The sequence below is a fragment of the Anser anser genome (genome assembly GCF_964211835.1).
Source record: "Anser anser genome assembly, chromosome: Z".
NCBI lineage: Eukaryota > Metazoa > Chordata > Aves > Anseriformes > Anatidae > Anser > Anser anser.
Genome location: NC_139723.1, coordinates 88347968 through 88375451, shown reverse-complemented (window position 1 = coordinate 88375451; position 27484 = coordinate 88347968). Strand labels below are relative to the sequence as shown.

General features: G+C 51.3%; 1 protein-coding gene across 29 annotated transcripts in view; it reads right to left on the bottom strand.

Moving 5' to 3' along the window:
• LOC310889641 (uncharacterized protein) overlaps positions 1-27484 on the bottom strand; it is a 46167-nt gene that overhangs the window by 781 nt on the left and 17902 nt on the right. For 2 of the 29 annotated variants that reach the window (XM_083817429.1, XM_083817428.1), the window contains exons 8-14: positions 21437-21555; positions 21199-21343; positions 17937-18010; positions 17615-17711; positions 15692-16024; positions 14456-14606; positions 389-493 (exon numbers count right to left, since the gene is read on the bottom strand). In XM_083817429.1, coding sequence (XP_083673555.1) covers positions 15888-16024; positions 17615-17711; positions 17937-18010; positions 21199-21343; positions 21437-21555 — 572 coding nt within the window. In that variant the 3' untranslated portion in view covers positions 389-493; positions 14456-14606; positions 15692-15887. Of the gene's footprint in view, positions 1-388; positions 494-9085; positions 10498-10827; positions 10909-10956; positions 11683-12867; positions 13015-13175; positions 14210-14455; positions 14607-15173; positions 15574-15691; positions 16025-17614; positions 17712-17936; positions 18011-21198; positions 21344-21436; positions 21556-27484 lie in introns of those variants that run through there. The other 27 variants (XM_083817421.1, XM_083817423.1, XM_083817422.1 and 24 more) reach the window with 27 other exon arrangements.

The following is a 27484-nucleotide window of genomic DNA, read 5'->3' as shown; positions in this document are numbered from 1 at the left end:
CTTCCTTTACAGCTTGGGAAGGAAAGGACACTTCTTTCCATAAAGAAGATACCACAGCAAATGAATAAGCTGTGAGGAAATGGGAGCGGTGTTTTCGTTTGTTTTTTATTTTTATTTTTTTTTAAGTTGTTTGGACTATCATTTTTGTTATTTTTTTTTCCTGAGGCAGTCATTTCAACTAGAATCAACCATGAAATCCATCTGAAACAGCTGGAAGAAACTGTGGTTATGAAAAGCCAACCTCCTTCCTTCTCGGGGCCTACAATATGGACCAAAGTCCAGAAGCCACCGAAGGAAACACGTCTGGAGATGATAAAAAGAGTACGTGATTTTGTTGATGTCCTGGTGTGAAACTGTACCTACCACCTTCCTCTTTCTAGAAAAGTACCTTCAGCATCAACAGGTGACAGACTTCACGGCAGCACAGCTCACAAGACTAGACCACTACCAGCCACACGTCTGGGAGACAGAAAAGCTAGCAAGCTCCAGGTATCTGGAAAGCAATATCCAGGACATGTAAAGTACCCATAAATCACTGAAAGACAGAATCCACTGCCGGAAGAAGCAAACGATTGTAGAATAGCGTTCGGCTTATATGCAGGGAAAGACTATGTATTTAGAATCAGGAGTGTTACTCGTGACTATATACAATTCCGAGGAGCTAGCAGAAGTACCGTAGCATCCACACAGGGCGTGCCTTCCAATCCTTTTACCGGCTTTGTTGCCCTCCTCTGTACGCTTTCAGGGATCTTAACGTTCTTTTTATATTGTAGAGCCCAGAATCGCACACAATATTGAAGGAGAGGCTTCGCCAACGCTAAATACAGTGGGAGAATCACCTCTTTTGACCAGCTGGCTACGCTGTGTTTAATATATCCCAAAATGCTAGACGATAACCTGTGCTTCTGAATCCTTCAGCTATCTTCCCAGGGCCCTGAAATTTATTTTGATTGAACACAGACTTCTTGCTGCAACTTTGTTGGTACCCACGTGAAAGAGCAGGAGTAGGGAATAATCTGAAGTTTGAACTAAGCTCATAAGCTCGCTAGCAATGTCCCTGATCCAAGCCGCAGGCTGGTAGAAAAGCTCTCGGTAAAGATGGTCTGGTCTGCAGATGGGAGCCTCTGTTCCCTTCAGAAGGCAGTCACCTGTGACTATAACCTGGCACTATTTCTTCACAACGCTGGCCTTGATCTCTCGATCACTCTGCAATTCCACGAAAGGAATTGCCTCCCAAGTCGTTCTTGACTGACCACAACTAGCGTTCCGGAAAGCCCTGCAAGCACTTGTTCATTATTTCTAGGATAATTCTTAAAGCTGAAGCGGGACAAAGTTTTGTCCACAAAGGCCTTCGGGGAGACTTCTGAAAGGAAAACCAGGCCAAACCAAAAAACTGGGAACAGCAAGCGGCGTGTACGTCAGTTTTGCTAACAGAGTAACACTAACGTACTAGAAATTTCCACGTTCTTTGCCCTCTACCTTGAAAGTGTCACCCAATTCTGTCAGTGTTCACCATCAGCTTCTTTTTTTTTTTTTTTTTTAAATTTTCGCATGGACATCTGAGAAAAACATTTCGAGTCCCCGTCATCGAGGGAGAAGAGGAGAGGAAAAAAAAGGAAAAAGAGAGGGGGGTGGGGAAGAAGCACAGCCATTCCTTTCCTCAGTAATGTGAGCAAAAAGCTCAGGCGCTCGGCAACAACAGAATCGTAGAATATCCTGAGTTGGAAGGGACCACCGAGGATCATCGTTAAGGATCACCGAGTCAAACAACGCGCTTTGAAAGACAAAACGCAGAACAACCTGCACGTTATTTAATCTCAGCGATGGAGTCACGTGTATTTGTACCCGCTCATTTCTTCACCTGCCAGTTTATTGTGCTACAGATGTTACAGAACACGCAAACTACAAGGTTACTACTACTTTTCGTAACCGATGCGATCTTTGGTAGGACTAGCTGTGTAAGAGAGCCACCAAAATCCCCTTCACGCCTGGATTTCACCCGGAGGTCGCTGCGACTTACCCAGACAGCTGGGACAGACGGGCTGCTCTTTCTCCTGGGAAACCTGCGACTGCAGCACGCCAGCTGCAGCTTTCCTCCCTTCAGCTGCCGCGCCACCTTCGCTCGGCGACAAACCCCGCGGGGGTCCCAGCGGCGGGGAGCTGCTTCTGCCCTGGTGAGCCGCAGGGAAAGGAGAGAGCCGGCCGTCAGCACGCGGGGGGAGGAAAACCTCCGAGGCGCAGCCCGACGATCGAGCGCAGCGAGGACCCGCGCCCGGCCGCCGCAGCCCCCACCCCTCCCGGCCCGACGCTCCGGGGAAGCGCCCCCGAAGGCTCTCGCTCGCCTCACCGCCGGCAGCCGCGCTCGCAGCCAGCGGCAACCTGCGCCTCCCGGCGCGCACGGCCCGGCCCCGGCCCCGGCCCCGGCTCGGGGAAAGACCGGCCGCGCACCACAGAACTACAGCTCCCAGCATGCCGCGGGACGGAGCAGTCCATCCGCCCCAGAGGGGAGTCGGCCAAGCGCACGCAACCGCCCCCCCCGCGCCGCTTCGCCCCCCTCCCCCCCAGCCCTCCGCAGCCCCGCGCAGTGCAGATCCCTCCGCACGCCCGGTCCGCTCCGCTCCGGCGCGGCGCCGCCCCCGCCCCGCACAAGGGCCGTTTCCGCAGAAGCCGCCGACCGCGTGGCGCCCCAACCGCCCGCCGCCTCGTCCCCTCCCGGCCCGGCCCGGGGCGGCACCGACCACCAACCTCGTTGCGGCACCGCGCCTCGGCGGCCCGGCCCGAGCTGAGCCCAGCGCGGCCCGGCCCGACAGCTTCCGCCCATAGTGCCGGCAAGCCCTGCACGGCACCTCCGCCCTGGGTTCCTCCGAGCCAATCACGGAGCGTTTCCGCCCTGAGTTAAGGCTAGCCGTGACGCCACTTCCGCCCTCACGGTCCAGCCAATCACGGCGCCGCTTCCCTGTGGGAAGGCGACCCTGAGGCTGCCCCTGTGATGCCTTTTTTTATTTTTTTATTTTTTTTTTTAAAGAAGGGCGGGGTGTTCTTGGTCCTCCCTCGTCAAGTATATCTGCGAGAAACGTCTCAAATAATTTTCTTGACACACGATCTTCTCTGAGGCTATTTTATTCGCGGTTGCAGTGGCGGGCGTCCTGCCGATCAGGAGCGCATTGCAGTAAGCACAGCATCAACTTTTATTCCCTATTCCCCGACGCCTGATCCCCTCCCCTGTGTCCTCATTGGCCGAGTACTGCAGGTTCACAAGCTGCTCGACGCTCCTCTATACCATGTATGTACAATTTTACTTCTTTTTCAACCCTTTAATTGCTCCCTTCTTATTTCCTTTTTTTTTTTTTTTCCCTTTCTTCTGTTTCAGGAACCTGTGATCTTTGTTTTACCGTTCCCAGCCTGCTCAACCTGTTTTTCCTCAAGCTTCTGCCTTATTTCGGAACAGTGAGGCCGCCTACTGTCCGCTTACCCACGTAGCGTTTCTCCTCATTATGACTGCACAACTACCTCGGAACACAGAAAATTAGTTCTCTACTGCAAAAACACAACTTAGTTTCTCACAGTTCCCTCCTCTCCTTTCCTTACTCCTACTGTTGTTTTTGCACCTCTTCACGTACCGCGCTCTTGAGTTTCTCCAACGTTAAGGCACAATAGTCTTCTTCGGATGTCACGGGGGATGGTAGGCGTACAATGCCATTATTTTTACAATACCAACAAATAGTTGTTTGAGCCAATTCTGTTCAGGTAACCACGAAGTTAGTTTCTCCCAAATGTTTCTAAATGCCCAGGAACTGTCATCTTGAGCTACTCTATGTAGGATCTTTCCCCCCCACGCCCCCCCAGTATACTTTTTTTTCCCCCCAAATATCAGTCAAATTCGTCCCATTTGATCTACGTATATACAGCAACTAGCATTAATTACAGTGCACGCTCCTCCTTATGAGGTTATTAATGAATCTAATACTATTTGATTCTACAGTCCTATTTTTGCAAACTTATCAAACTTATTTTCTAGTTCTTCAGTTATAGCGGAGATATTTACAATAGCTTTTTCTAATTCACCCACCCCTAACCAAGGTAAAAACCACCTTGCAAAGCTGTGAAATACTAGAGAATTTTACTAGAGAATTGTCTGGAGTCCGCTTAATCCTGCGTGTGGTCTCAAGGGGCCTTTGGCTTTGTGGGTCTTCAATAATAGTTACGTTTGGAATTATTGCCTCCAGGGTGCAAGCTCCCTTCCATCCCAGGGGCAACACCTTCCTGGCTTTATTGCCACGTAGCCAGTACCACCTTTCGCCATTTGCGACAGGCCATCCAGTTGCAGGATTCTCACGTTGCATCTGGCGTGCGCTATGTATATTGGCGTTCCTGTGGCTACCATATTTGGTGCAGTGTGGATTATTCCCTGCGTGGATAGTTCCACACCCAGGGTCAGTACTATCGCCCCCTGAGTTTCTATCAATGTTGTTTAAAAGGCACCTTCGATAACGCGGTATATTGTAGCCAGGATTACGCGCAGGGAGTGTGAGAAGCACTCCGTAGCCAGTAGCTTAGGCTCAGGCGGGGATCTCAGTGAAGTAGTAATTTATTTGCGATCGCAATGGCACGCGTCCCACAAGCAGGAGCACGCCTACTAGTCACACAGTACGGTTTATGTACTTTCTTTCTCGACGACCGGGACCCTCCCCTGTTTCCCCATTGACTGGGTATTCCGGGTTCACAACCTATCCGACGCTTCACAGACACTACGTGGCCTTCAGTTGCCGGCCTGTTCAATTTCAAATTTCTTTTGACTTTTTTACTGTTTGAAGTGGTAATGTTTCTTCACTGATCTGACTTGACACCGTGATTTTCACCTAGCTGCTCTGAGGAGTCCGGTTGTCTGCATTTTACAAGGTTGTCCATTAAGCTTTCTTATCGCTGCGAGCCTAACTCAACACCGCATTCCTTCCCTCTAAACAACGTAACTCTGCAAAAACAACATTTTTATTCCCACAATTCCCCCCTTTTCTTCTTTATAAATTGTTGATTTTTGCAAAACTTTTCTCTGCGGTGTAATTTGGTAGATCTCTTCCTCTTCTTCACCTTCTTTGCTTTCCATCCCCTCTAATATCATCACCTTACGTGAGTAAGGTGGTGGCTCCACGGTCATTTCTTTCGATAGTGCAGTTTCAGTGAACCGCTGTACTAGTCCTTTTACACAGGGGATAATGCAACAACCAAGGGTTGTCAAAACTCCTGCTACTACGATCAAGGATGCAGATACGGACGCTAGGACCCCTTTCCATTTACCAAACCAAGATTCCGAACATCCTGTGATGGAAGTGCCTGTTCCTAATCATTCTGCCAATTCACTGGCAAGGGTGGTAAGCCCTTGCAACGCTCTAGTTACTGTGCCATCTGGGGCAGTATTATTGGGTATAAAAGTGCAACAATGGTTGCTCAGTATCACACACACACACACACACACACACCTCCTTTCTCCGCGATCAACATATCTAATCTATTTTGTTTTCCCAAGCCATTTTGCTGGTGGCATCTAGTTGTTCAGCGATTTCTCTTATCGCATCCCTTGTATGATTTATGAATATCTGCTGACTATAATAAATACTCTTATTGATTGTTACCCACCAGAACAGGGACTCAAACCCTGCAGCAATTTGATTCCTGGCTTTCTGTTCATCGGGAACTCCTCTAGGCACCCCAAGAGAATCTATGTACCCTCTATCATCAAATGATATTCCTAAGCCTCTTTTACTTCTTCTGGGTATTTGTGATGTTTCTCTTTCAAATGCCAGGGTGAAGGGTATAGCTAATTGAACAAGTGCAAAAATGCCTCCCGAATTAGATGGTAGGGTGGACCGTAAGATCTTCCCTCCGCAGTACCGCCACAGATCTGCCCTGGGGATCTCAAGTCTTGAGCAGTTTCCCATCAGGTCCTTGGTAGCATTCAAGGTCCTCGTGCACAAGGCAAATTCTCCCAGATGCCGGGTAGCGCTCACACCCTGCCCTGAGAGGCAAGCTGCATGGTCACCTTTAGCTGTAGAGAATGCAGGGGGAACCCTGATATTGCTATCACGCAAGGAAGGGAACAGCAAAGAGAGAGACTTACAGGCCTCATTTCCCCAGGCAGTCTTTTCTTGATACAATGCAATCATACATCGCATCCCCTGGGAATCCCTGGTCCACCCCAATGGGAAGGGCACTATCCGGGCAGTCGGTCGTCCCGAGGCACAAGCATAGCAAGTGCTACGGTTGAGACTCTGGACAGCATATTTGACCCATTCTATCCAGGCATTCACATCCCCATACCCTGTTTCAATCTCAAATGTTTGAACTGCCACATTTCAAAGAGAGCCTCCTGTTTTCTCTCCTGTTTTCTCCTTGAGTTTCTCCCTTTCTCTGATGGCAATAGAGGATCGTTTCCATACAGCTGTTCTCAATCTGGCTGTTGGGTCTCTCCCAGTTACTTGTTCTCTCTGCTCAGTTGTCATTGGGCATTTAAATCTCCACAAGCTAACACCTCACAAGCATCAAACATGACAGATTGTGGTACATAACCCTCTGTCACATTCACCCCTATTTTGACGGGGTATCCCATCTTACTATTATCTGGTCATGCCTTTTCCAAGTTGCCAATTGACCAAGCCCTTCTCTGAGGCCTACAGTCACTAGAAACAAAATTAATAGTTGATTTTTCCCGGTCATTATTTTTAACCCTTAGGTTTCCAAATAATTACCAATACAAAGAGTAAGATATATGTACCCTACTACTAGAACAAAAACCCCTTGGGAGCACTTTGATTTGCTATAGGCCAGTCCTTTCTCATATAATTTCTGTGTTGTGCATTATTATTATTCCAGCCAGGATCAGCAAGGATCCTACTAGTTGTTACCTCACAAAGAAGGATGTACCTATCTCTACTTGGAAACGCATCAGTCCGTAGACTCTGACCCACCTAAAGACCCCTGCAACTGACTGAAGCAAAAACAAAGCACTTACCCCAAACTGCAGCCCAGGCAGAATGAGCTCTCTGATGGGATGCCTGTGACTCAGTTACCATTAGGCCCTGCCTGGAACCCAAAGCCAATCACCTGGGAAAGGGGAGGGGCAAAGCACAAGAAAGTAGAAAGCAGAAAGAGAGCAGGAGAAGCAGCAGCTGTTTTTCTTTTACTTTATTTTTTTCTAGCTTATCTGAACAGCATGCAGAGTACAGACCGGAGAACTGGCGTCTCTCTAGAAGCAACAATACCAATGCTTTTGCTTCAGCTTTGAATATTGAAATGACAATATGAGAAAGCAAGTTACTGAAGCTAACTGGAATTAGCTCAACTTTTCTTCTGCACAGGAAGAAAAATTTAACAGCATAACATATTACACCCCAAAACCAAAATCAATGTAGTAACATCACTCGCAGGAAAAAATGTAGTAAATGATGTAGTAACAACACTGGCGGCCCCGCGGCGCCTGCAGTACCCACTTTTGGCCACCAGGCGGCGGCAGAGGGCGCCGGGGGGCGCCACCGCGCATGCGCGGCCCCGCGGCGCCTGCAGTACCCACTTTTGGCCACCAGGCGGCGGCAGAGGGCGCCGGGGGGCGCCACCGCGCATGCGCGGCCCCGGGGCGCCTGCAGTACCCACCTTTGGCCACCAGGCGGCGGCAGAGGGCGCCGGGGGGCGCCACCGCGCATGCGCGCCCCCCGGCGCCTGCAGTACCCACCTTTGGCCACCAGGCGGCGGCAGAGGGCGCCGGGGGGCGCCACCGCGCATGCGCGGCCCCGGGGCGCCTGCAGTACCCACGTTTGGCCACCAGGCGGCGGCAGAGGGCGCCGGGGGGCGCCACCGCGCATGCGCGGCCCCGGGGCGCCTGCAGTACCCACCTTCGGCCACCAGGCGGCGGCAGAGGGCGCCGGGGGGCGCCACCGCGCATGCGCGGCCCCGCGGCGCCTGCAGTACCCACTTTTGGCCACCAGGCGGCGGCAGAGGGCGCCGGGGGGCGCCACCGCGCATGCGCGGCCCCGGGGCGCCTGCAGTACCCACTTTTGGCCACCAGGCGGCGGCAGAGGGCGCCGGGGGGCGCCACCGCGCATGCGCGGCCCCGGGGCGCCTGCAGTACCCACGTTTGGCCACCAGGCGGCGGCAGAGGGCGCCGGGGGGCGCCACCGCGCATGCGCGCCCCCCGGCGCCTGCAGTACCCACTTTTGGCCACCAGGCGGCGGCAGAGGGCGCCGGGGGGCGCCACCACGCATGCGCGGCCCCGGGGCGCCTGCAGTACCCACTTTTGGCCACCAGGCGGCGGCAGAGGGCGCCGGGGGGCGCCACCGCGCATGCGCGGCCCCGCGGCGCCTGCAGTACCCACCTTTGGCCACCAGGCGGCGGCAGAGGGCGCCGGGGGGCGCCACCGCGCATGCGCGGCCCCGCGGCGCCTGCAGTACCCACCCTTGGCCACCAGGCGGCGGCAGAGGGCGCCGGGGGGCGGCACCGCGCATGCGCGGCCCCCCGGCGCCTGCAGTACCCACTTTTGGCCACCAGGCGGCGGCAGAGGTTGCCGGGGGGCGCCACCGCGCATGCGCGGCCCCGGGGCGCCTGCAGTACCCACTTTTGGCCACCAGGCGGCGGCAGAGGGCGCCGGGGGGCGCCACCGCGCATGCGCGGCCCCGCGGCGCCTGCAGTACCCACCCTTGGCCACCAGGCGGCGGCAGAGGGCGCCGGGGGGCGCCACCGCGCATGCGCGGCCCCGGGGCGCCTGCAGTACCCACTTTTGGCCACCAGGCGGCGGCAGAGGTTGCCGGGGGGCGCCACCGCGCATGCGCGGCCCCGGGGCGCCTGCAGTACCCACGTTTGGCCACCAGGCGGCGGCAGAGGGCGCCACAGCATATGCGCGGCCCCGAGGCGCCTGCAGTACCCACTTTTTGCCACCAGGCGGCGGCAGAGGGCGCCGGGGGGCGCCACCGCGCATGCGCGGCCCCGCGGCGCCTGCAGTACCCACTTTTGGCCACCAGGCGGCGGCAGAGGGCGCCGGGGGGCGCCACCGCGCATGCGCGGCCCCGCGGCGCCTGCAGTACCCACTTTTGGCCACCAGGCGGCGGCAGAGGGCGCCACAGCATATGCGCGGCCCCGAGGCGCCTGCAGTACCCACTTTTTGCCACCTGGTGGCGCAGAGGGCGCCACAGCATATGCGCGGCCCCGAGGCGCCTGCAGTACCCACTTTTCGCCACCAGGCGGCGGCAGAGGGCGCCACAGCGTATGCGGTGCCCCGAGGCGCCTGCAGTACCCACTTTTCGCCACCTGGTGGCGCAGAGGGCGCCACAGCGTATGAGCAGCCCCGAGGCGCCTGAAGTACCCACTTTTCGCCACCAGGCGGCGCAGAAGGCCCCAGGGGGCACCACAGCGTATGCGCTGACCCAAGGCGCCTGCAGTACCGGATTTTCACCAGCAGGTGGCGGAAGGGGGCATTCAAAGGCGCCACCGCGCATGCGTGGCCCCTCGCCGCCTGTAGTACCCGCTTCTCTCCAGCAGGATGCGCCCTGAGGGCAGCAGGGACGGCTTCCCAGACCATTTTCCCAGAGAAAGCACAAACGAAAACAGCAGAAATTTGCACCCCACGCCGCCTCAGGGAGGAAGGGTCTGCCTTGAGCAACGTGCCGCTCACGGCTGGGAAGCTGAGCGGCAGCAAGCTGAAACAGTACATTTTTTATCGGGACAAAAAAGGCAGGGAGATAATAACAACGAACCCAACATGGGCAACGGGATGCTCAGAGCCCAATGACCACAACTCCCGGCTTGCTTGGGGAATGGTGCTCCTGGCGGCTTGACACTGCAGACACCATGGAGCCAGCCCCAGGCTTCCCCACCTGCAGCCCAGCACCCGCGGACCTGTGCCTGCCACCCCATGCCACCCCCTCCTGGGCTTTGCTTGCCCCAGCCGCCAATCCCCCGGGACCCGGCCTCCACAACGCCATCCCCTGCCCTGGGGGTCCTGCCGGGAACCCCCAGCCCCCTCCCCACTTGCGCCTCTGCAAGCAGCCCCCGCCACCCAGAGCAGTCCCCCCAGCCCGGGGAGCAAAGACAGCAGCGAGCTGCCCCCCCACCCGGCAGGGCTGGCCCCGCACTCCGAGGGGTCGTCAGCATCCAGCGGCCGGTGGACACGGGGCCACGCCCCCCCTCCACACCCACCCCGCTACGGAACCTGCACCCACACACAGACGGCGACAGCCACTTCCCCCGATGGCAACCACCAAAGGGGGCACAGGCCGGAAAGCAAACTTTATTAAACTGCTGTGCAGGACTCCCGGGAGGGGGGCTGCGGTGGGGCTCCCTGCCCGGTCGTTCTCCCCTTCCCCTGGCGGGCAAGGCAAAGAGCGGCGTCCGTCTGTCCGTCCGTCCCTCCCTGCGTGGGGAGCGGATGCTGGAAGTGGGCTTCTCACTGTCGCTGCTTTGGGCAGTTGCGGAGTAATTGCCTTAAGTAACAAGGCAAATTAAACTCATATTCACCTTTTAAAGAAAGCGTACAGCATCGAAGAAGCTTTCAGGGTGGAGGGCAGCTGCGCTACCTAAGCGCTCCCTAGGCCTCCAACTTTACGTGCTATCGCACTAGGGGAACTTGGTGTGCTGACTCTAAGGAAGGGGACGGAGCGTAAAGCGCAGTGGAAACACCACGGATAGGCTCTGCGACCAGATGGGGACCAGATGCTCTTGTGCACACTGAGACCGATAAGCTGCACGTTTGCTACCCTGAGCCAACGACCTGTCATGTTTTTAACAAAACACTGCACTCTAGGGAACTTTTGCTCATTCTAATATCATCATAATACCAAAACACACCTCCATCCCAAAAGCTCCGTGTCTCCAAGGTGCGACCACCCCTCACTGAGGGCATGCTCTGAGTTTCTCAGACCCCTCTACCTTTAAATGAAAGCAAGAAAACTTTACACCAAACATAACCAAGGTATGCCTGACTAGAGTCACTCAAGCCCCACCTAAAGGAGAGAAAATAGATGTAAACTGTCTTAAGTGAAAGGGGGTGTTAGGGAAGATACCATCACCAAGGATACCTTTCTGACTTCCAGGATCAGTCGACGGGCTGAGCCTCTCTTCCCCCCGCACTGGGACGCCGTGGGGTAATATTTGAACGCTTGGTTGTACCAGGTGTCTCCTTGGAAACTTAGAAATCTCTAGAGCCTTTGTGCCTTTTAATGCATTAACAGCCAGGACGAGTACCTGTGTATTTCATGCGTGCTCGCTTGCTTTCGCGGACAGTGAATTTATCGCCGGCGATCCAAAGAACCTGTGTCCTTGTTGCTGTAATAAATTGCTGTTCATTGCATTGTTCCTAGCCGTGACAGTTCTCATTGAACGCGACTAGAGCGAGGGCGTGCTACGTTATTGGTGAATCCGTGACCGTGATAGTTCAGTAACCTGAATCCGACCAGACCCGTAACAGTTAGTCAGCTACGCCCCTTAGCGTGACAGTATTTCATAGGGAAAAACATTAAGCCTAAGATTTCCCATGCCTAAGGCCCTGGGGGTCAGGCAGAGAAGGAACCCGAGACTCTTAGCCATGCGACTCCTGAGAATTGCAGCTTACAGTTAGTCACTCACCGTCTTCCGGTCTCACAGGATGAGGCAGAGGTATAATCAATTCCTTCTCCATCTCTCTGGAAAGAGCTTTTCTCCTATCTATGACAAAGGAAAAAAAAAAAAAAAGTTGTGATCATGGGAGTCAGTACACAAAGCCACACGCTGTGAATTCACTACTACAGTTAAGATCATTTTTAGTCAAAAAACACCTCGGCAGCAATGTTACCACTGCAAACATAGCGTGGCAAGAAAAATTCCACTCAAGGTAAAGTAAAGGGCAAGCTAAAAGGACGAATGACGTGACCAAAGGCAACTGCAACAACCATCTTCCAGATGGTTCCACAGCCCTCGTCCACAGCCCTCAGATTTCACGGTCGTCTTTCCTGACGAATGAATCCTGGAAGAACAGAAAAGATACACAAGGTGTCCTTTGTGGAGCCTTTGGGGAGACTACTGAAAGGAAAACCAAACCAAAAAACTAGGAACAGCAAGCGGCATGTACGTTGGTTCTGTTAACAGAGTAACGCTAACGTACTAGAAATTTCCACGTTCTTTGCCCTCTACCTTGAAAAAGTCACCCAATTCTGTCAGTGTTCACCATCGCCTTTTTTTTTTTTTTTTTTTAATTTTCACGTGGACATCTGAGGAAAACATTTCGAGTCCCTGTCATCAAGGGAGAGGAGGAGAAAAAAAAAAAGAGAGGGATGAGGGGGGAAGAAGCGCAGCCATTCCTTCATTCCTTGCCTCAGTAACGCGAGCAAAAAGCTCAGGCGCTCGGCAACAATGTGCTTTGAAAGACAAAACACAGAAGAAACTGCATGTTATTTTATCTCAGCTGTAGAGTCACGTGTATTTGTACCTGCTCATTTAGTCATCTGACAGTTTATTTTGCTACAGACGCTACAGAACATAGAGACTGCGAGGTTACTACAACCTTTTGTAACCGATGCGATCTTTGGTAGGAATAGCTATCTAAAAGAGCCAACAAAATCCCCTTCGTCGACAGCCATTTGAACTTTTATCGTCTAACAATAGTCCTACAAACATCCCCCGGGATGCTCAACTTCAGAAACTTTCCGTTCAACCTGAGGCAGAACAAGCCCTTACCCTAGACACCTTCACCTGGCTCTCCACTGCTAGCAGAGTAGCACTCCGATACTGCCCAGTACGCGCTGCAGCCTACTCGCTTACACGTATTTACTGCGGCCTGGTTCGATACGCTCACAGAGAGACCCATGAAAAATCCACCCTTTCTTTCAGAAAAGTAAATAAAGACATACATACATATGACACAGTAAGGAAGAAAAGCTGAACACACGGGATGCCGTCCTTTACCGAGGGGCAGATCCAACATCAGCACAGGGAGCTTTGGGGCACGTGAGCGATCATCTACACCAGCCATCGGAACAAGCCAAACGCACGCACACGAGCCTCGATTTAAAAAAAAAAAACAAAAACAAACAAAAAAAAGTTAAGTTCCTTTATAACTTATGGAAGTAACAACCTACAGCTTAGATGCAGTTGGATTGCATCAGCTTAGGGACTGCCTCCTTCAAAATGCGCGGGCGGGTGGGAAAACCAGTCTCGAAAACCTGTTGCCTAACAGGAGACTGTTGCCTGCTCCTCCATAGGTTACGTTCCTCCAAGCATCGTCCTGTTCCTGGATTTTACCAGCCACAACGGGATGGTCCCACTGGCATGAGTCGGGGACGCTTCGCACAGGGTTTATTTGACGCTGAAGTAAGTCTTCTGCGGGTATAAGTAACGCAGCACGAGATGGAAAGTAAGCTAAGGCACCGTCTGCAGCACAACGCTTGTGCGATATTGGACCTGAGGGGACCAGTCAAAGCCTGCAATAATCGCTGAACGGGTGGGTAAGTAGGGAGCCCTACGGGAAACAGAGTTCATGTTCTGCGAAGCTCTTTTCCCGTCAAGAAGAGGACCTTTTCTATTCAGCGTCTTTACCGAACTTTAGGCTACTTCCTATTCGCTTTGGCAAGTTAGCCTCCGTAGAAGCCAAGAGATTTTAAACTGCCAAGCACCATTGATAGCTCCTGTTCTCTGACGACAGGCAATTTCAATCAGGGCGCTAGTTAATAGGAAAGTCTGGCTCTGTTTCACGCAAATCAAGTACCTAAACCACAGACAGGAGTCTGCAGAAAGAATGCTTTAAAAGGTGAATTTAAAGAGAGGGATGATACTCACGTTTCCAACATTTCTGCAATGACTGTGGCAAAAAAGGCTGCACCAGGGACGTCTCTATCATTCCCTCTAGGATTTAGCAACTCCATACAGTTATGGGTCAAACACCACAGCTTCAACGCAAGGCAGACCTCGAAGGTCACGTTTCTGTCTGCGTATCGAGTTCCGCTGGAAAGCCCCCAGCCGCTCAATTCCCAAGCAACTTTGCCACGGCCAGCGCTTACCTGGAGTTTTGCTTTCTCTCGCTGCTCAGTACGGGCCCAAGGCCTCTTTTGTTGCACACAGTTCAAGCAAAACTCTCGGGACATAACCAACAGACAGACAGACAGGCAGAAATCACCGCTCACGTCTGTCTTGACCGACCACAACCAGCGTTCTGGAAAGCCCCGCAAGCACCGGTGTATTTCTAGGACAACTCTGAAAGCTGAGGCGGGACAAAGGTTAGCCTCTTGTACCACAGACTGAGCAACAAAGAGACAGAGGTCGACAGGCCAATTCGTTCTAGGTCTAAGAAGCTACTACAGCTTGGCAGGCACCATGCGGCTTTCCTTTGCGCTTCCCCGCGCCGAGTGGTTCGCGCTTCTGCAAATTCAATCAGGCCTTTGAGCCTGAGGTGCAGGAAAATTACTAAAGCACACCTGGATTTCACCCGGAGGTCGCTGCGACTTACCCGGACAGCTGGGACAGACGGGCTGCTCTTTCTCCTGGGAAACCTGCGACTGCAGCACGCCAGCTGCAGCTTTCCTCCCTTCAGCTGCCGCGCCACCTTCGCTCGGCGACAAACCCCGCGGGGGTCCCAGCGGCGGGGAGCTGCTTCTGCCCTGGTGAGCCGCAGGGAAAGGAGAGAGCCGGCCGTCAGCGCGCGGGGGGAGGAAAACCTCCGAGGCGCAGCCCGACGATCGAGCGCAGCGAGGACCCGCGCCCGGCCGCCGCAGCCCCCACCCCTCCCGGCCCGACGCTCCGGGGAAGCGCCCCCGAAGGCTCTCGCTCGCCTCACCGCCGGCAGCCGCGCTCGCAGCCAGCGGCAACCTGCGCCTCCCGGCGCGCACGGCCCGGCCCCGGCCCCGGCTCGGGGAAAGACCGGCCGCGCGCCACAGAACTACAGCTCCCAGCATGCCGCGGGACGGAGCAGTCCATCCGCCCCAGAGGGGAGTCGGCCAAGCGCACGCAACCGCCCCCCCCCGCGCCGCTTCGCCCCCCTCTCCCCCAGCCCTCCGAAGCCCCGCGCAGCGCAGACCCCGCCGCACGCCCGGCCCGGTCCGCTCCGCTCCGGCGCGGCGCCGCCCCCGCCCCGCACAAGGGCCGTTTCCGCAGAAGCCGCCGACCGCGTGGCGCCCCAACCGCCCGCCGCCTGGCCCCCTCCCGGCCCGGCCCGGGGCGGCACCGACCACCAACTTCGTTGCGGCACCGCGCCTCGGCGGCCCGGCCCGGCCCGACAGCTTCCGCCCATAGTGCCGGCAAGCCCTGCACGGCACCTCCGCCCTGGGTTCCTCCGAGCCAATCACGGAGCGTTTCCGCCCTGAGTTAAGGCTAGCCGTGACGCCGCTTCCGCCCTGGGTTCCCAGCCAATCATGAAGCGTATCCGCCCTCAATGACGGCTCGCCAGGACACCACATCCGCCCTCACGGTCCAGCCAATCACGGAGCCGTTTTGGCCCTCAGGGAAGGCACGCCCTGACGTCACTTCCGCCCTCGGTTCCCTCGCAGGTAACGGGTCTCAAACCAGTTTGTTCCCTTTCAACAATAACGGAGCGCGGCTGTGCTTCAGAACGATTGCATTTCTTGAAATCTATAGGAAGCAGTCCGTGAAATGTGATCTCGGAACCTCGTCTTTTAAGCATTAGAGGCAAACCTGCTATTTGTATGTGCTCCTTAGAAGCTAAACTGTCAGTCTGCAATTGTTTTACCTTTACTGCAACTCAGGACCGCACTCGGAGCGCTGACTCAATGCCGTGTGTGCTGTCTCCAGCTAGCTGTCAGGCGCACGCTGCTCCACGGAGAAGTCAAATTTCCTCTGTAATTGCTTACCCAAACCAGTATGAGACGCAATAGGAAACTAGGGAGGAAGCAACCTCTCCTCTGCACTCAGAGTCCGTCCTGCCGTCAGCTACAGCATGGGACAGAAACCGTATTATTCAGATGCGGAGGTATCAAAGATGATCCTCTGAAGTCGCATCGGAGAACTTGAGGCTGGGGGCTGGCAGGAAAAAAAGTAACTAACAAGACAAGCCATCCTAAGTCTGTAAAAAAAATAGAAAAAAAGGAAAAAATAGAAAAAGGTTGGAGGGTGGGGGTGGGAAGGCAGTAAGAATCAGCCTGATAAAAGGTTTACAAATGAGATGAAGATGAAGAGGAGAAGGGGAGAGATTGTCTATGCAAGGCAAGAGACCCAGGAGGCAAAGGCTGAAGTCTAGGCAGGCAGACTAGAATGTGACGAGGAAACATACTGGCTTTCTATGAAGAACAGAGCTAGCAGCAAGGAAGTAATAATGGCAGACGAGGGAGACTAGGGCCTTTTCCTTTCACGTGAACATACTCCCTTCACTAGAGCATACTCCCCTTCAGTATGAAACGAGGACCAACGCTCACAAAATTCAGTTATAAAATAGGAAGCTGCCCTTTGGCAGTCTCTTTCTAAGTGCCCATACCCATCACTTGCTCCTCAAACACTTGCTCATATGTTAGAGAAATGCTCAATCAGTCTTGCTAAAAATACTAGCAGTGAGAGCCTAGACTCATCGCTCCACAAGTGAGTGAAAGCAATCATTCTGCCTCAGTGCAAACATGCAGTATCAGTATGGGACAGACCACTCACAGCCTAGAGCTTCTACTTTCTGTGCTAATTTTTTTTAGCATATATTCTTAACAGTTGCCATTTGTTATTAACAATCTATATCAAACATTTGATGTTTAATGGTAGCCTGCAACTCAGCTGCGTTCGGCATGGACAGGAAAGTGCTCATTGGTAGGAACCTCATAAATTGCAAGTTAGGCAGGGAACCTACATTATAAGACACGTGCAGAAACCGCAGCACCTGAATGTAAGCTAACTCCTTCTCTACGCTGGGTATCAAAAACCAACCCTGCATAACTCTCGACATTGCAGAAGCAAGTCCCAAGAATGTGCCCGTAGAGAAAAAAAATTGGGATGGCAACAGAATTCATTTCAGAAGAGTCTTTTGAGGCAAGACTTCTTGCAGCCTTCCAGTAACTCACCAACAGAAATACGCTTTTGTTATCAAAGATCTCTCTGCATTACAGTTTGTGACGTGCCAGTTTCACACATTTTCTAACCCAAGACCAGCTTCTCGATGCACCCCTCGAACACAAAAGAACGGATTTAGCCTATGCTGCCTGAACTGTACTTTCCTCGGTCAGAAGGTAACACGGTTCGTTCCGGAAAGCATCATTTTTCAGTAACAACCTTCCCCACAGGGGCCAAACATTACGTTAACCAGCCCAGGAGATACTCATGCTATTTCATACATGACGATAACAGGGCAGATACTTGCTATATTCAATTTCTAAAGCGAGCCTCCTTTGGCAAAATAAAACGCTATTTATTTATTTAGATTTTTATTTTTTTAAACAACGCTGTGGGTTGCTGTTTTCAAAGGCCTCTCTGTCTTCTCTGATGAAGACATCTCTCATGTAATTATGGAAGCTGCAGCTGTTTCCACTGACAAGCTCTCAAAGTCCTGGGCTCACTAACCTGTGACAGCCATAATATCCAATTGCAGGTGACGGAATATTCTAGTTCTGCTCATTTCCTTTGAGGCCCAGAAAAGCTCATGACAACAGGAGTACCATGAAAGGACCCATAATATTACCTTTATTTTCAGCTTCTTCTAAGTCCTCGTTTGCCAAGAGAATTTCTTCTCTCTGATCAGGTAATAAGTCAGCAAGACAATAATCAATCTCCGCTCTCTGAAAGAGAAAAGTTTCTGAACTGCATCCTTATATGAAGTCCATGGTGTTTGACATCTGGCTCACTTCAGCTCATTTCTACTGACACATCTTCTCACCGTCTTGACTCCCTGAATGCTTGGAGCCAGCTGATTTTTTCCAGGACCCATTTGTGTTATAAACCTGTATTTTAAGGCTTGCCACGTGTTCCCAACCTTAAAGAGTGAGCACATACTGTTCTCTCACCTGCTCAGGCTGCAGAGCTGCCAGGGTCCTGCCACCAGCTCGAGCCCTTTCACCCTGCTGCTCTGCTGGAGGGCCTGCCAAAACAAACAAACAAACAAACAAAACACAACCACAAGACACGCAGACAAAGGTTACAGCCCATGTGGGAGGAAAGGAACGCTAACCTTTCATCTTCCAACTCCTTACTCAAAGCAGGAAAACAGGTACGGTCCTAATAGACATATCAAAGAAATTCACTGTATGCCAGAACAGGAAAATCTGTATCAGATACCAAAATGCTGCCACGGTCCCCGAGCATAGCCCTTTCCAAGGCATCACGGAGATTCAGCAAGATCATCCAGGTCACAGGGGACAAACAAGCTTGTATCAAAGCTGCACACAGCTTGTATCAAAGAGACTTGACAAAGAGCAAAAGAATACAAGGACGGCTAAATCTCAGGGCGTAGGAGAAAACTGAAAACAGGGAGGCATCCTTTGAAAAAGTTTAATTAGACAACTAACGAAAAGAGAAAAGATTGCAAAACAACACGGGAACGTACAAACGGCGCTGGAAGCCAAAAGCGGCCTGAGTAACAGCTTGCAGAATAGCTGCTCTCTCCACACCTCTCCCTGTGCACACTGAAGGGTTCCTACGGAAGAAAGGTTTTCTTCTTGGCGTGGATATCAAAGAACCTGTCTCAAACTGAAACGATACAGAACAAGTTTTGAAACAGAAGCAGAAGTAACAAGTCAAAAGGCTCACGCAGCATTTCACTAAGGAGTTCTCAAGTAGCTCACAGATAAGCTACATTTTCATTTTTAACTCTCTTGAAATTGTCTGTAGGACAGATGACTTGAAATGTGACTAATAGGCCCGGACTTCTATTTCAGAAGCGTCCTACAGAAATTGCCAGAGCAGGAATTCCCACGTTAAGGAAAATAACAGGAGGTAAGAAAAGAACTAGCGGACACTTGATTAAGAAGACTTAATTAAGGAGCGTTAAAACAGCTTTTTAAAGCGAGGTCATACTTTATAAAGTAGAGCGTATTTTCGTGTTCTTTGAAAAAAAGTGACACACGCGAGGAGATAAGAGTTCATTTTAAAAAGGTACCTGAATATTTAAAGCGTGTTTTGGAAGACAGAAGACAAAAGAAAGAATGGGAGTAACCACGTTCCATGGTAGAGGAAGGGTCGCAGTAAGATTTCACCTTTACTTTTGCTGTTCACCATATTTGTAATCGTCTGAGACGTGGGGTTACAAGATGAAAAGCTTTATAGCTGATACAAATTTATTGCAGTAGGACAAAGTGAAAAGCGCTGATATCGCACTTTTTCCCAGAAAGGAACTTCTCGGAAAAGGAGCTAAGTTTCCTGGTGGACGCCAACTTGAACACGAAACAGCAATGTGCCTTTGCTGCAAAAGCAGCTGAGGGTATCCTGGGTGGCATTAGGCAAAGTATTGCCAGCAGGTCAAGAAAGGCGATCCTCCGCCTCTGCTCAGGAACGGTGAGGCCGCACCTGGAGTGCTGGGCCTGGGCCTCCCAGTACAGGAGAGACCTGGACACACTGCAAAGAGTCCAACGGAGGGCCACGAGGACGGTAAGGGACTGAAGCACCTTTCCTATGAGGACAGGCTGGGAGAGCTGGGACCGTTCGGCCTGGAGAAGAGGAGGCTTGGAGGGGACCTCATCGACGTCTGTAAATACACGAAGGGAGGGTGGAAGGAAGACAAAGCCAGACTTTTCTAACTGGTACCCAAGGAACAAAAAAGGAGGCAACAGACACAGGCCGAAACATAGGATGTTCCCCTCCTGTGGTTTCCTGAACATCAGTAAATACTTTTTCGCTGTGAGGGTGACTGAGCACTAGCGTAGGCTGCCCAGGGAGGTCGTGGAGTCACAGTCTTTGTGAGGTTTCAAAACCTGTTTGGACGTGGTCCTGGAAAACCAGATCTGGGTGGCTCTGCTTGAGCAGGGGTGTTGGACTAGGTGACCTCTGGAGGTCCTTCCGACCTCAACCAGCCTGTGATTCCTTTGCAGCCACTATGCAACCAAATAGCAAGTACAATTCAAAGCAGATAAACGTGAAGAAATGCAGAGGCAAAAGGGGAAATCAGGCCTTGGTACTGCACATAATCCTATGAAAACATCACCTCAATGCTCATCAGCATCGAAGAGCAACTTACACGTTTAAGCTTTTGGAAAAGGCCTAGGAAAGGCAACAAGAAACATCACCAGTCTGATCAAAACTCAAAGTTAGCCTTGCTATCTCATAAACTGAAGGTTCATTTGCATCTTGGATGCTACACAGAATTTTATTTTTGCCTATCTTAAAAAGGTCACAGTAGAATAAAAACAGTTTCAGCCAAGAGAAACAGGGATCACCAAACTTTTGGAACAGTTTCTGTAGAAAAGGACTAAGAAAAAACCTTTTTCATGTGACAAAGAGACGATGAGGGAAAAGACGATGTCTCATATCATAGAAGTTGAACAGAGATCGATCACCCATGTTCTCTTTCCATACAGAAGGCGGGGGCATCAAAAGCTAGCAGGAAGCAAACTTCAACGCTCCTCCTGCCCACAAACACACACAAAATAAAGGAAGCAGTTCTCCACATAGTGCTAGCTCCAGAGTTTACGCACAATACCTAGTTAAGGCTCGTGACTGCTGTGACCCACGGATGCTAAGTGTTTACATGGGTTCAAAGGATATGGCCGATTTTTACAAGAAACACATTAAGCGTTTTTATACTCAAAGGCATTGGCTTGTCTTAAAGTGCAAGTCACAAGTATCGCTCTATACTCGTTCCATTCTGCTAAGATCACTGATCTTTGGTCTGACTTTCTGCGGCCCTTGTTACATTGTCACAGCAACACAGAGGCAGGAAAACATTCCTACATACGGTAACAAAAGACCGAGTCATTAAAAGAACTTACGACAAAAACCCAAACTACACACTATCTTAGTTCAGCCGTACATTCTATATGCACGCTTTCACCCTGAAATCTTCAATAATAGATGATAACCTCTAAGACTAAAAGCAATACAAATTCTACCTAGTTCTTTGAATGCAAGTCTGATGCAGCAAGTCATCAGCTGGAAGGAACCCGAGCAGAGGATTCAAGATGTTCTATTCCAACATTAAAAATTACCTTTCAAAAGCCGTTTGTCAAGCAGAGCGTAGTTTCCCATTTGTTGAACAGGCAGGCCTAGCCAAATTTCGACCCTAAACTTCCAGGAAATCTCTACAGCTCCCAATGTACATGTTACTTCCGTACTCACCTGCAGGTTTTACCTCTGAAAAAAAAGTTCCAACTTTCTTCCCTTCCACAACATCTGTGATGACATGACCCGAGATCTTTGGGTGGGTTCCACTTGCAATCACTGCAGAGGTGCCTCCTTGGAGGGCCCGCAGAGCTGCTTTCACCTGCGATGAAGGATAGAGCCAGTTCCCGAAAATGCACTTGTTATTTGAATCCCCATGCTCAACACGAATTCTTGCTCCACTTTGATCGCTTACGTTTCCCACCTGGGATTTGGTTCCAAATGTCACAGATTGTTGGTCTCCTGGGTAGGATATGTCAGTGAGCTTTGCATCATCGGATCCTGGAGGGCTGTCAAAGAGTCCTGAAATGAATACTAAAAAACTGTTAATGTTACATATCTTCTGTTCCAAAGCTCACCAGGGAAAAAGAACTAAAGCCTTTGAGGCTAAAAACCTGTATTCCACTCTACAGGATTCAAAACTTCCACTGAACCCTCCTTTTGTGGAACTGAAAGGATGAAACACTAACATGCAGGCTCAAGATGTGTAACTTCACCGGAATTGTAGCTAGTGTGAGGAAACAGAATATCCACATGCTGAATAGTATCACGTACGCTGGGAAGTACCCACACTTCAGTGAGGTTAGAGAGAAAACCGGAAAGAAGTTTCCAGCTTTTATACGGTTCAGAATCAGGGCTGACACACAAGAGTGCACAACTGAACAAAGGACAGTCCTCTTCACCTAAAATCTCAGATGATATTCCCGAATGCTGTGTTGTACACTGATAAACCGGGCAACTTAGAAATATGTATAAAGGCTAACTATTGAGTTCTGCAAAGAAAGGACACAAGACTATAGACACACACTTATTCATTTTAAATAAATATTGTACTTTTATTTAACTATGTTCTGAGTTGAGCGATACTTCTGTTTACCTAACATGTAAACCCTAAACTCTACCGCCAAACTTCCCAGAAGTTCTATGCGAACAAACACGTCACAGATTAAAGCGCACAAGTGAAGAGTACCTGAACTCTTCCTTTACAGCTTGGGAAGGAAAGGACACTTCTTTCCATAAAGAAGATACCACAGCAAATGAATAAGCTGTGAGGAAATGGGAGCGGTGTTTTCGTTTGTTTTTTATTTTTATTTTTTTTTAAGTTGTTTGGACTATCATTTTTGTTATTTTTTTTTCCTGAGGCAGTCATTTCAACTAGAATCAACCATGAAATCCATCTGAAACAGCTGGAAGAAACTGTGGTTATGAAAAGCCAACCTCCTTCCTTCTCGGGGCCTACAATATGGACCAAAGTCCAGAAGCCACCGAAGGAAACACGTCTGGAGATGATAAAAAGAGTACGTGATTTTGTTGATGTCCTGGTGTGAAACTGTACCTACCACCTTCCTCTTTCTAGAAAAGTACCTTCAGCATCAACAGGTGACAGACTTCACGGCAGCACAGCTCACAAGACTAGACCACTACCAGCCACACGTCTGGGAGACAGAAAAGCTAGCAAGCTCCAGGTATCTGGAAAGCAATATCCAGGACATGTAAAGTACCCATAAATCACTGAAAGACAGAATCCACTGCCGGAAGAAGCAAACGATTGTAGAATAGCGTTCGGCTTATATGCAGGGAAAGACTATGTATTTAGAATCAGGAGTGTTACTCGTGACTATATACAATTCCGAGGAGCTAGCAGAAGTACCGTAGCATCCACACAGGGCGTGCCTTCCAATCCTTTTACCGGCTTTGTTGCCCTCCTCTGTACGCTTTCAGGGATCTTAACGTTCTTTTTATATTGTAGAGCCCAGAATCGCACACAATATTGAAGGAGAGGCTTCGCCAACGCTAAATACAGTGGGAGAATCACCTCTTTTGACCAGCTGGCTACGCTGTGTTTAATATATCCCAAAATGCTAGACGATAACCTGTGCTTCTGAATCCTTCAGCTATCTTCCCAGGGCCCTGAAATTTATTTTGATTGAACACAGACTTCTTGCTGCAACTTTGTTGGTACCCACGTGAAAGAGCAGGAGTAGGGAATAATCTGAAGTTTGAACTAAGCTCATAAGCTCGCTAGCAATGTCCCTGATCCAAGCCGCAGGCTGGTAGAAAAGCTCTCGGTAAAGATGGTCTGGTCTGCAGATGGGAGCCTCTGTTCCCTTCAGAAGGCAGTCACCTGTGACTATAACCTGGCACTATTTCTTCACAACGCTGGCCTTGATCTCTCGATCACTCTGCAATTCCACGAAAGGAATTGCCTCCCAAGTCGTTCTTGACTGACCACAACTAGCGTTCCGGAAAGCCCTGCAAGCACTTGTTCATTATTTCTAGGATAATTCTTAAAGCTGAAGCGGGACAAAGTTTTGTCCACAAAGGCCTTCGGGGAGACTTCTGAAAGGAAAACCAGGCCAAACCAAAAAACTGGGAACAGCAAGCGGCGTGTACGTCAGTTTTGCTAACAGAGTAACACTAACGTACTAGAAATTTCCACGTTCTTTGCCCTCTACCTTGAAAGTGTCACCCAATTCTGTCAGTGTTCACCATCAGCTTCTTTTTTTTTTTTTTTTTTAAATTTTCGCATGGACATCTGAGAAAAACATTTCGAGTCCCCGTCATCGAGGGAGAAGAGGAGAGGAAAAAAAAGGAAAAAGAGAGGGGGGTGGGGAAGAAGCACAGCCATTCCTTTCCTCAGTAATGTGAGCAAAAAGCTCAGGCGCTCGGCAACAACAGAATCGTAGAATATCCTGAGTTGGAAGGGACCACCGAGGATCATCGTTAAGGATCACCGAGTCAAACAACGCGCTTTGAAAGACAAAACGCAGAACAACCTGCACGTTATTTAATCTCAGCGATGGAGTCACGTGTATTTGTACCCGCTCATTTCTTCACCTGCCAGTTTATTGTGCTACAGATGTTACAGAACACGCAAACTACAAGGTTACTACTACTTTTCGTAACCGATGCGATCTTTGGTAGGACTAGCTGTGTAAGAGAGCCACCAAAATCCCCTTCACGCCTGGATTTCACCCGGAGGTCGCTGCGACTTACCCAGACAGCTGGGACAGACGGGCTGCTCTTTCTCCTGGGAAACCTGCGACTGCAGCACGCCAGCTGCAGCTTTCCTCCCTTCAGCTGCCGCGCCACCTTCGCTCGGCGACAAACCCCGCGGGGGTCCCAGCGGCGGGGAGCTGCTTCTGCCCTGGTGAGCCGCAGGGAAAGGAGAGAGCCGGCCGTCAGCACGCGGGGGGAGGAAAACCTCCGAGGCGCAGCCCGACGATCGAGCGCAGCGAGGACCCGCGCCCGGCCGCCGCAGCCCCCACCCCTCCCGGCCCGACGCTCCGGGGAAGCGCCCCCGAAGGCTCTCGCTCGCCTCACCGCCGGCAGCCGCGCTCGCAGCCAGCGGCAACCTGCGCCTCCCGGCGCGCACGGCCCGGCCCCGGCCCCGGCCCCGGCTCGGGGAAAGACCGGCCGCGCACCACAGAACTACAGCTCCCAGCATGCCGCGGGACGGAGCAGTCCATCCGCCCCAGAGGGGAGTCGGCCAAGCGCACGCAACCGCCCCCCCCGCGCCGCTTCGCCCCCCTCCCCCCCAGCCCTCCGCAGCCCCGCGCAGTGCAGATCCCTCCGCACGCCCGGTCCGCTCCGCTCCGGCGCGGCGCCGCCCCCGCCCCGCACAAGGGCCGTTTCCGCAGAAGCCGCCGACCGCGTGGCGCCCCAACCGCCCGCCGCCTCGTCCCCTCCCGGCCCGGCCCGGGGCGGCACCGACCACCAACCTCGTTGCGGCACCGCGCCTCGGCGGCCCGGCCCGAGCTGAGCCCAGCGCGGCCCGGCCCGACAGCTTCCGCCCATAGTGCCGGCAAGCCCTGCACGGCACCTCCGCCCTGGGTTCCTCCGAGCCAATCACGGAGCGTTTCCGCCCTGAGTTAAGGCTAGCCGTGACGCCACTTCCGCCCTCACGGTCCAGCCAATCACGGCGCCGCTTCCCTGTGGGAAGGCGACCCTGAGGCTGCCCCTGTGATGCCTTTTTTTATTTTTTTATTTTTTTTTTTAAAGAAGGGCGGGGTGTTCTTGGTCCTCCCTCGTCAAGTATATCTGCGAGAAACGTCTCAAATAATTTTCTTGACACACGATCTTCTCTGAGGCTATTTTATTCGCGGTTGCAGTGGCGGGCGTCCTGCCGATCAGGAGCGCATTGCAGTAAGCACAGCATCAACTTTTATTCCCTATTCCCCGACGCCTGATCCCCTCCCCTGTGTCCTCATTGGCCGAGTACTGCAGGTTCACAAGCTGCTCGACGCTCCTCTATACCATGTATGTACAATTTTACTTCTTTTTCAACCCTTTAATTGCTCCCTTCTTATTTCCTTTTTTTTTTTTTTTCCCTTTCTTCTGTTTCAGGAACCTGTGATCTTTGTTTTACCGTTCCCAGCCTGCTCAACCTGTTTTTCCTCAAGCTTCTGCCTTATTTCGGAACAGTGAGGCCGCCTACTGTCCGCTTACCCACGTAGCGTTTCTCCTCATTATGACTGCACAACTACCTCGGAACACAGAAAATTAGTTCTCTACTGCAAAAACACAACTTAGTTTCTCACAGTTCCCTCCTCTCCTTTCCTTACTCCTACTGTTGTTTTTGCACCTCTTCACGTACCGCGCTCTTGAGTTTCTCCAACGTTAAGGCACAATAGTCTTCTTCGGATGTCACGGGGGATGGTAGGCGTACAATGCCATTATTTTTACAATACCAACAAATAGTTGTTTGAGCCAATTCTGTTCAGGTAACCACGAAGTTAGTTTCTCCCAAATGTTTCTAAATGCCCAGGAACTGTCATCTTGAGCTACTCTATGTAGGATCTTTCCCCCCCACGCCCCCCCAGTATACTTTTTTTTCCCCCCAAATATCAGTCAAATTCGTCCCATTTGATCTACGTATATACAGCAACTAGCATTAATTACAGTGCACGCTCCTCCTTATGAGGTTATTAATGAATCTAATACTATTTGATTCTACAGTCCTATTTTTGCAAACTTATCAAACTTATTTTCTAGTTCTTCAGTTATAGCGGAGATATTTACAATAGCTTTTTCTAATTCACCCACCCCTAACCAAGGTAAAAACCACCTTGCAAAGCTGTGAAATACTAGAGAATTTTACTAGAGAATTGTCTGGAGTCCGCTTAATCCTGCGTGTGGTCTCAAGGGGCCTTTGGCTTTGTGGGTCTTCAATAATAGTTACGTTTGGAATTATTGCCTCCAGGGTGCAAGCTCCCTTCCATCCCAGGGGCAACACCTTCCTGGCTTTATTGCCACGTAGCCAGTACCACCTTTCGCCATTTGCGACAGGCCATCCAGTTGCAGGATTCTCACGTTGCATCTGGCGTGCGCTATGTATATTGGCGTTCCTGTGGCTACCATATTTGGTGCAGTGTGGATTATTCCCTGCGTGGATAGTTCCACACCCAGGGTCAGTACTATCGCCCCCTGAGTTTCTATCAATGTTGTTTAAAAGGCACCTTCGATAACGCGGTATATTGTAGCCAGGATTACGCGCAGGGAGTGTGAGAAGCACTCCGTAGCCAGTAGCTTAGGCTCAGGCGGGGATCTCAGTGAAGTAGTAATTTATTTGCGATCGCAATGGCACGCGTCCCACAAGCAGGAGCACGCCTACTAGTCACACAGTACGGTTTATGTACTTTCTTTCTCGACGACCGGGACCCTCCCCTGTTTCCCCATTGACTGGGTATTCCGGGTTCACAACCTATCCGACGCTTCACAGACACTACGTGGCCTTCAGTTGCCGGCCTGTTCAATTTCAAATTTCTTTTGACTTTTTTACTGTTTGAAGTGGTAATGTTTCTTCACTGATCTGACTTGACACCGTGATTTTCACCTAGCTGCTCTGAGGAGTCCGGTTGTCTGCATTTTACAAGGTTGTCCATTAAGCTTTCTTATCGCTGCGAGCCTAACTCAACACCGCATTCCTTCCCTCTAAACAACGTAACTCTGCAAAAACAACATTTTTATTCCCACAATTCCCCCCTTTTCTTCTTTATAAATTGTTGATTTTTGCAAAACTTTTCTCTGCGGTGTAATTTGGTAGATCTCTTCCTCTTCTTCACCTTCTTTGCTTTCCATCCCCTCTAATATCATCACCTTACGTGAGTAAGGTGGTGGCTCCACGGTCATTTCTTTCGATAGTGCAGTTTCAGTGAACCGCTGTACTAGTCCTTTTACACAGGGGATAATGCAACAACCAAGGGTTGTCAAAACTCCTGCTACTACGATCAAGGATGCAGAT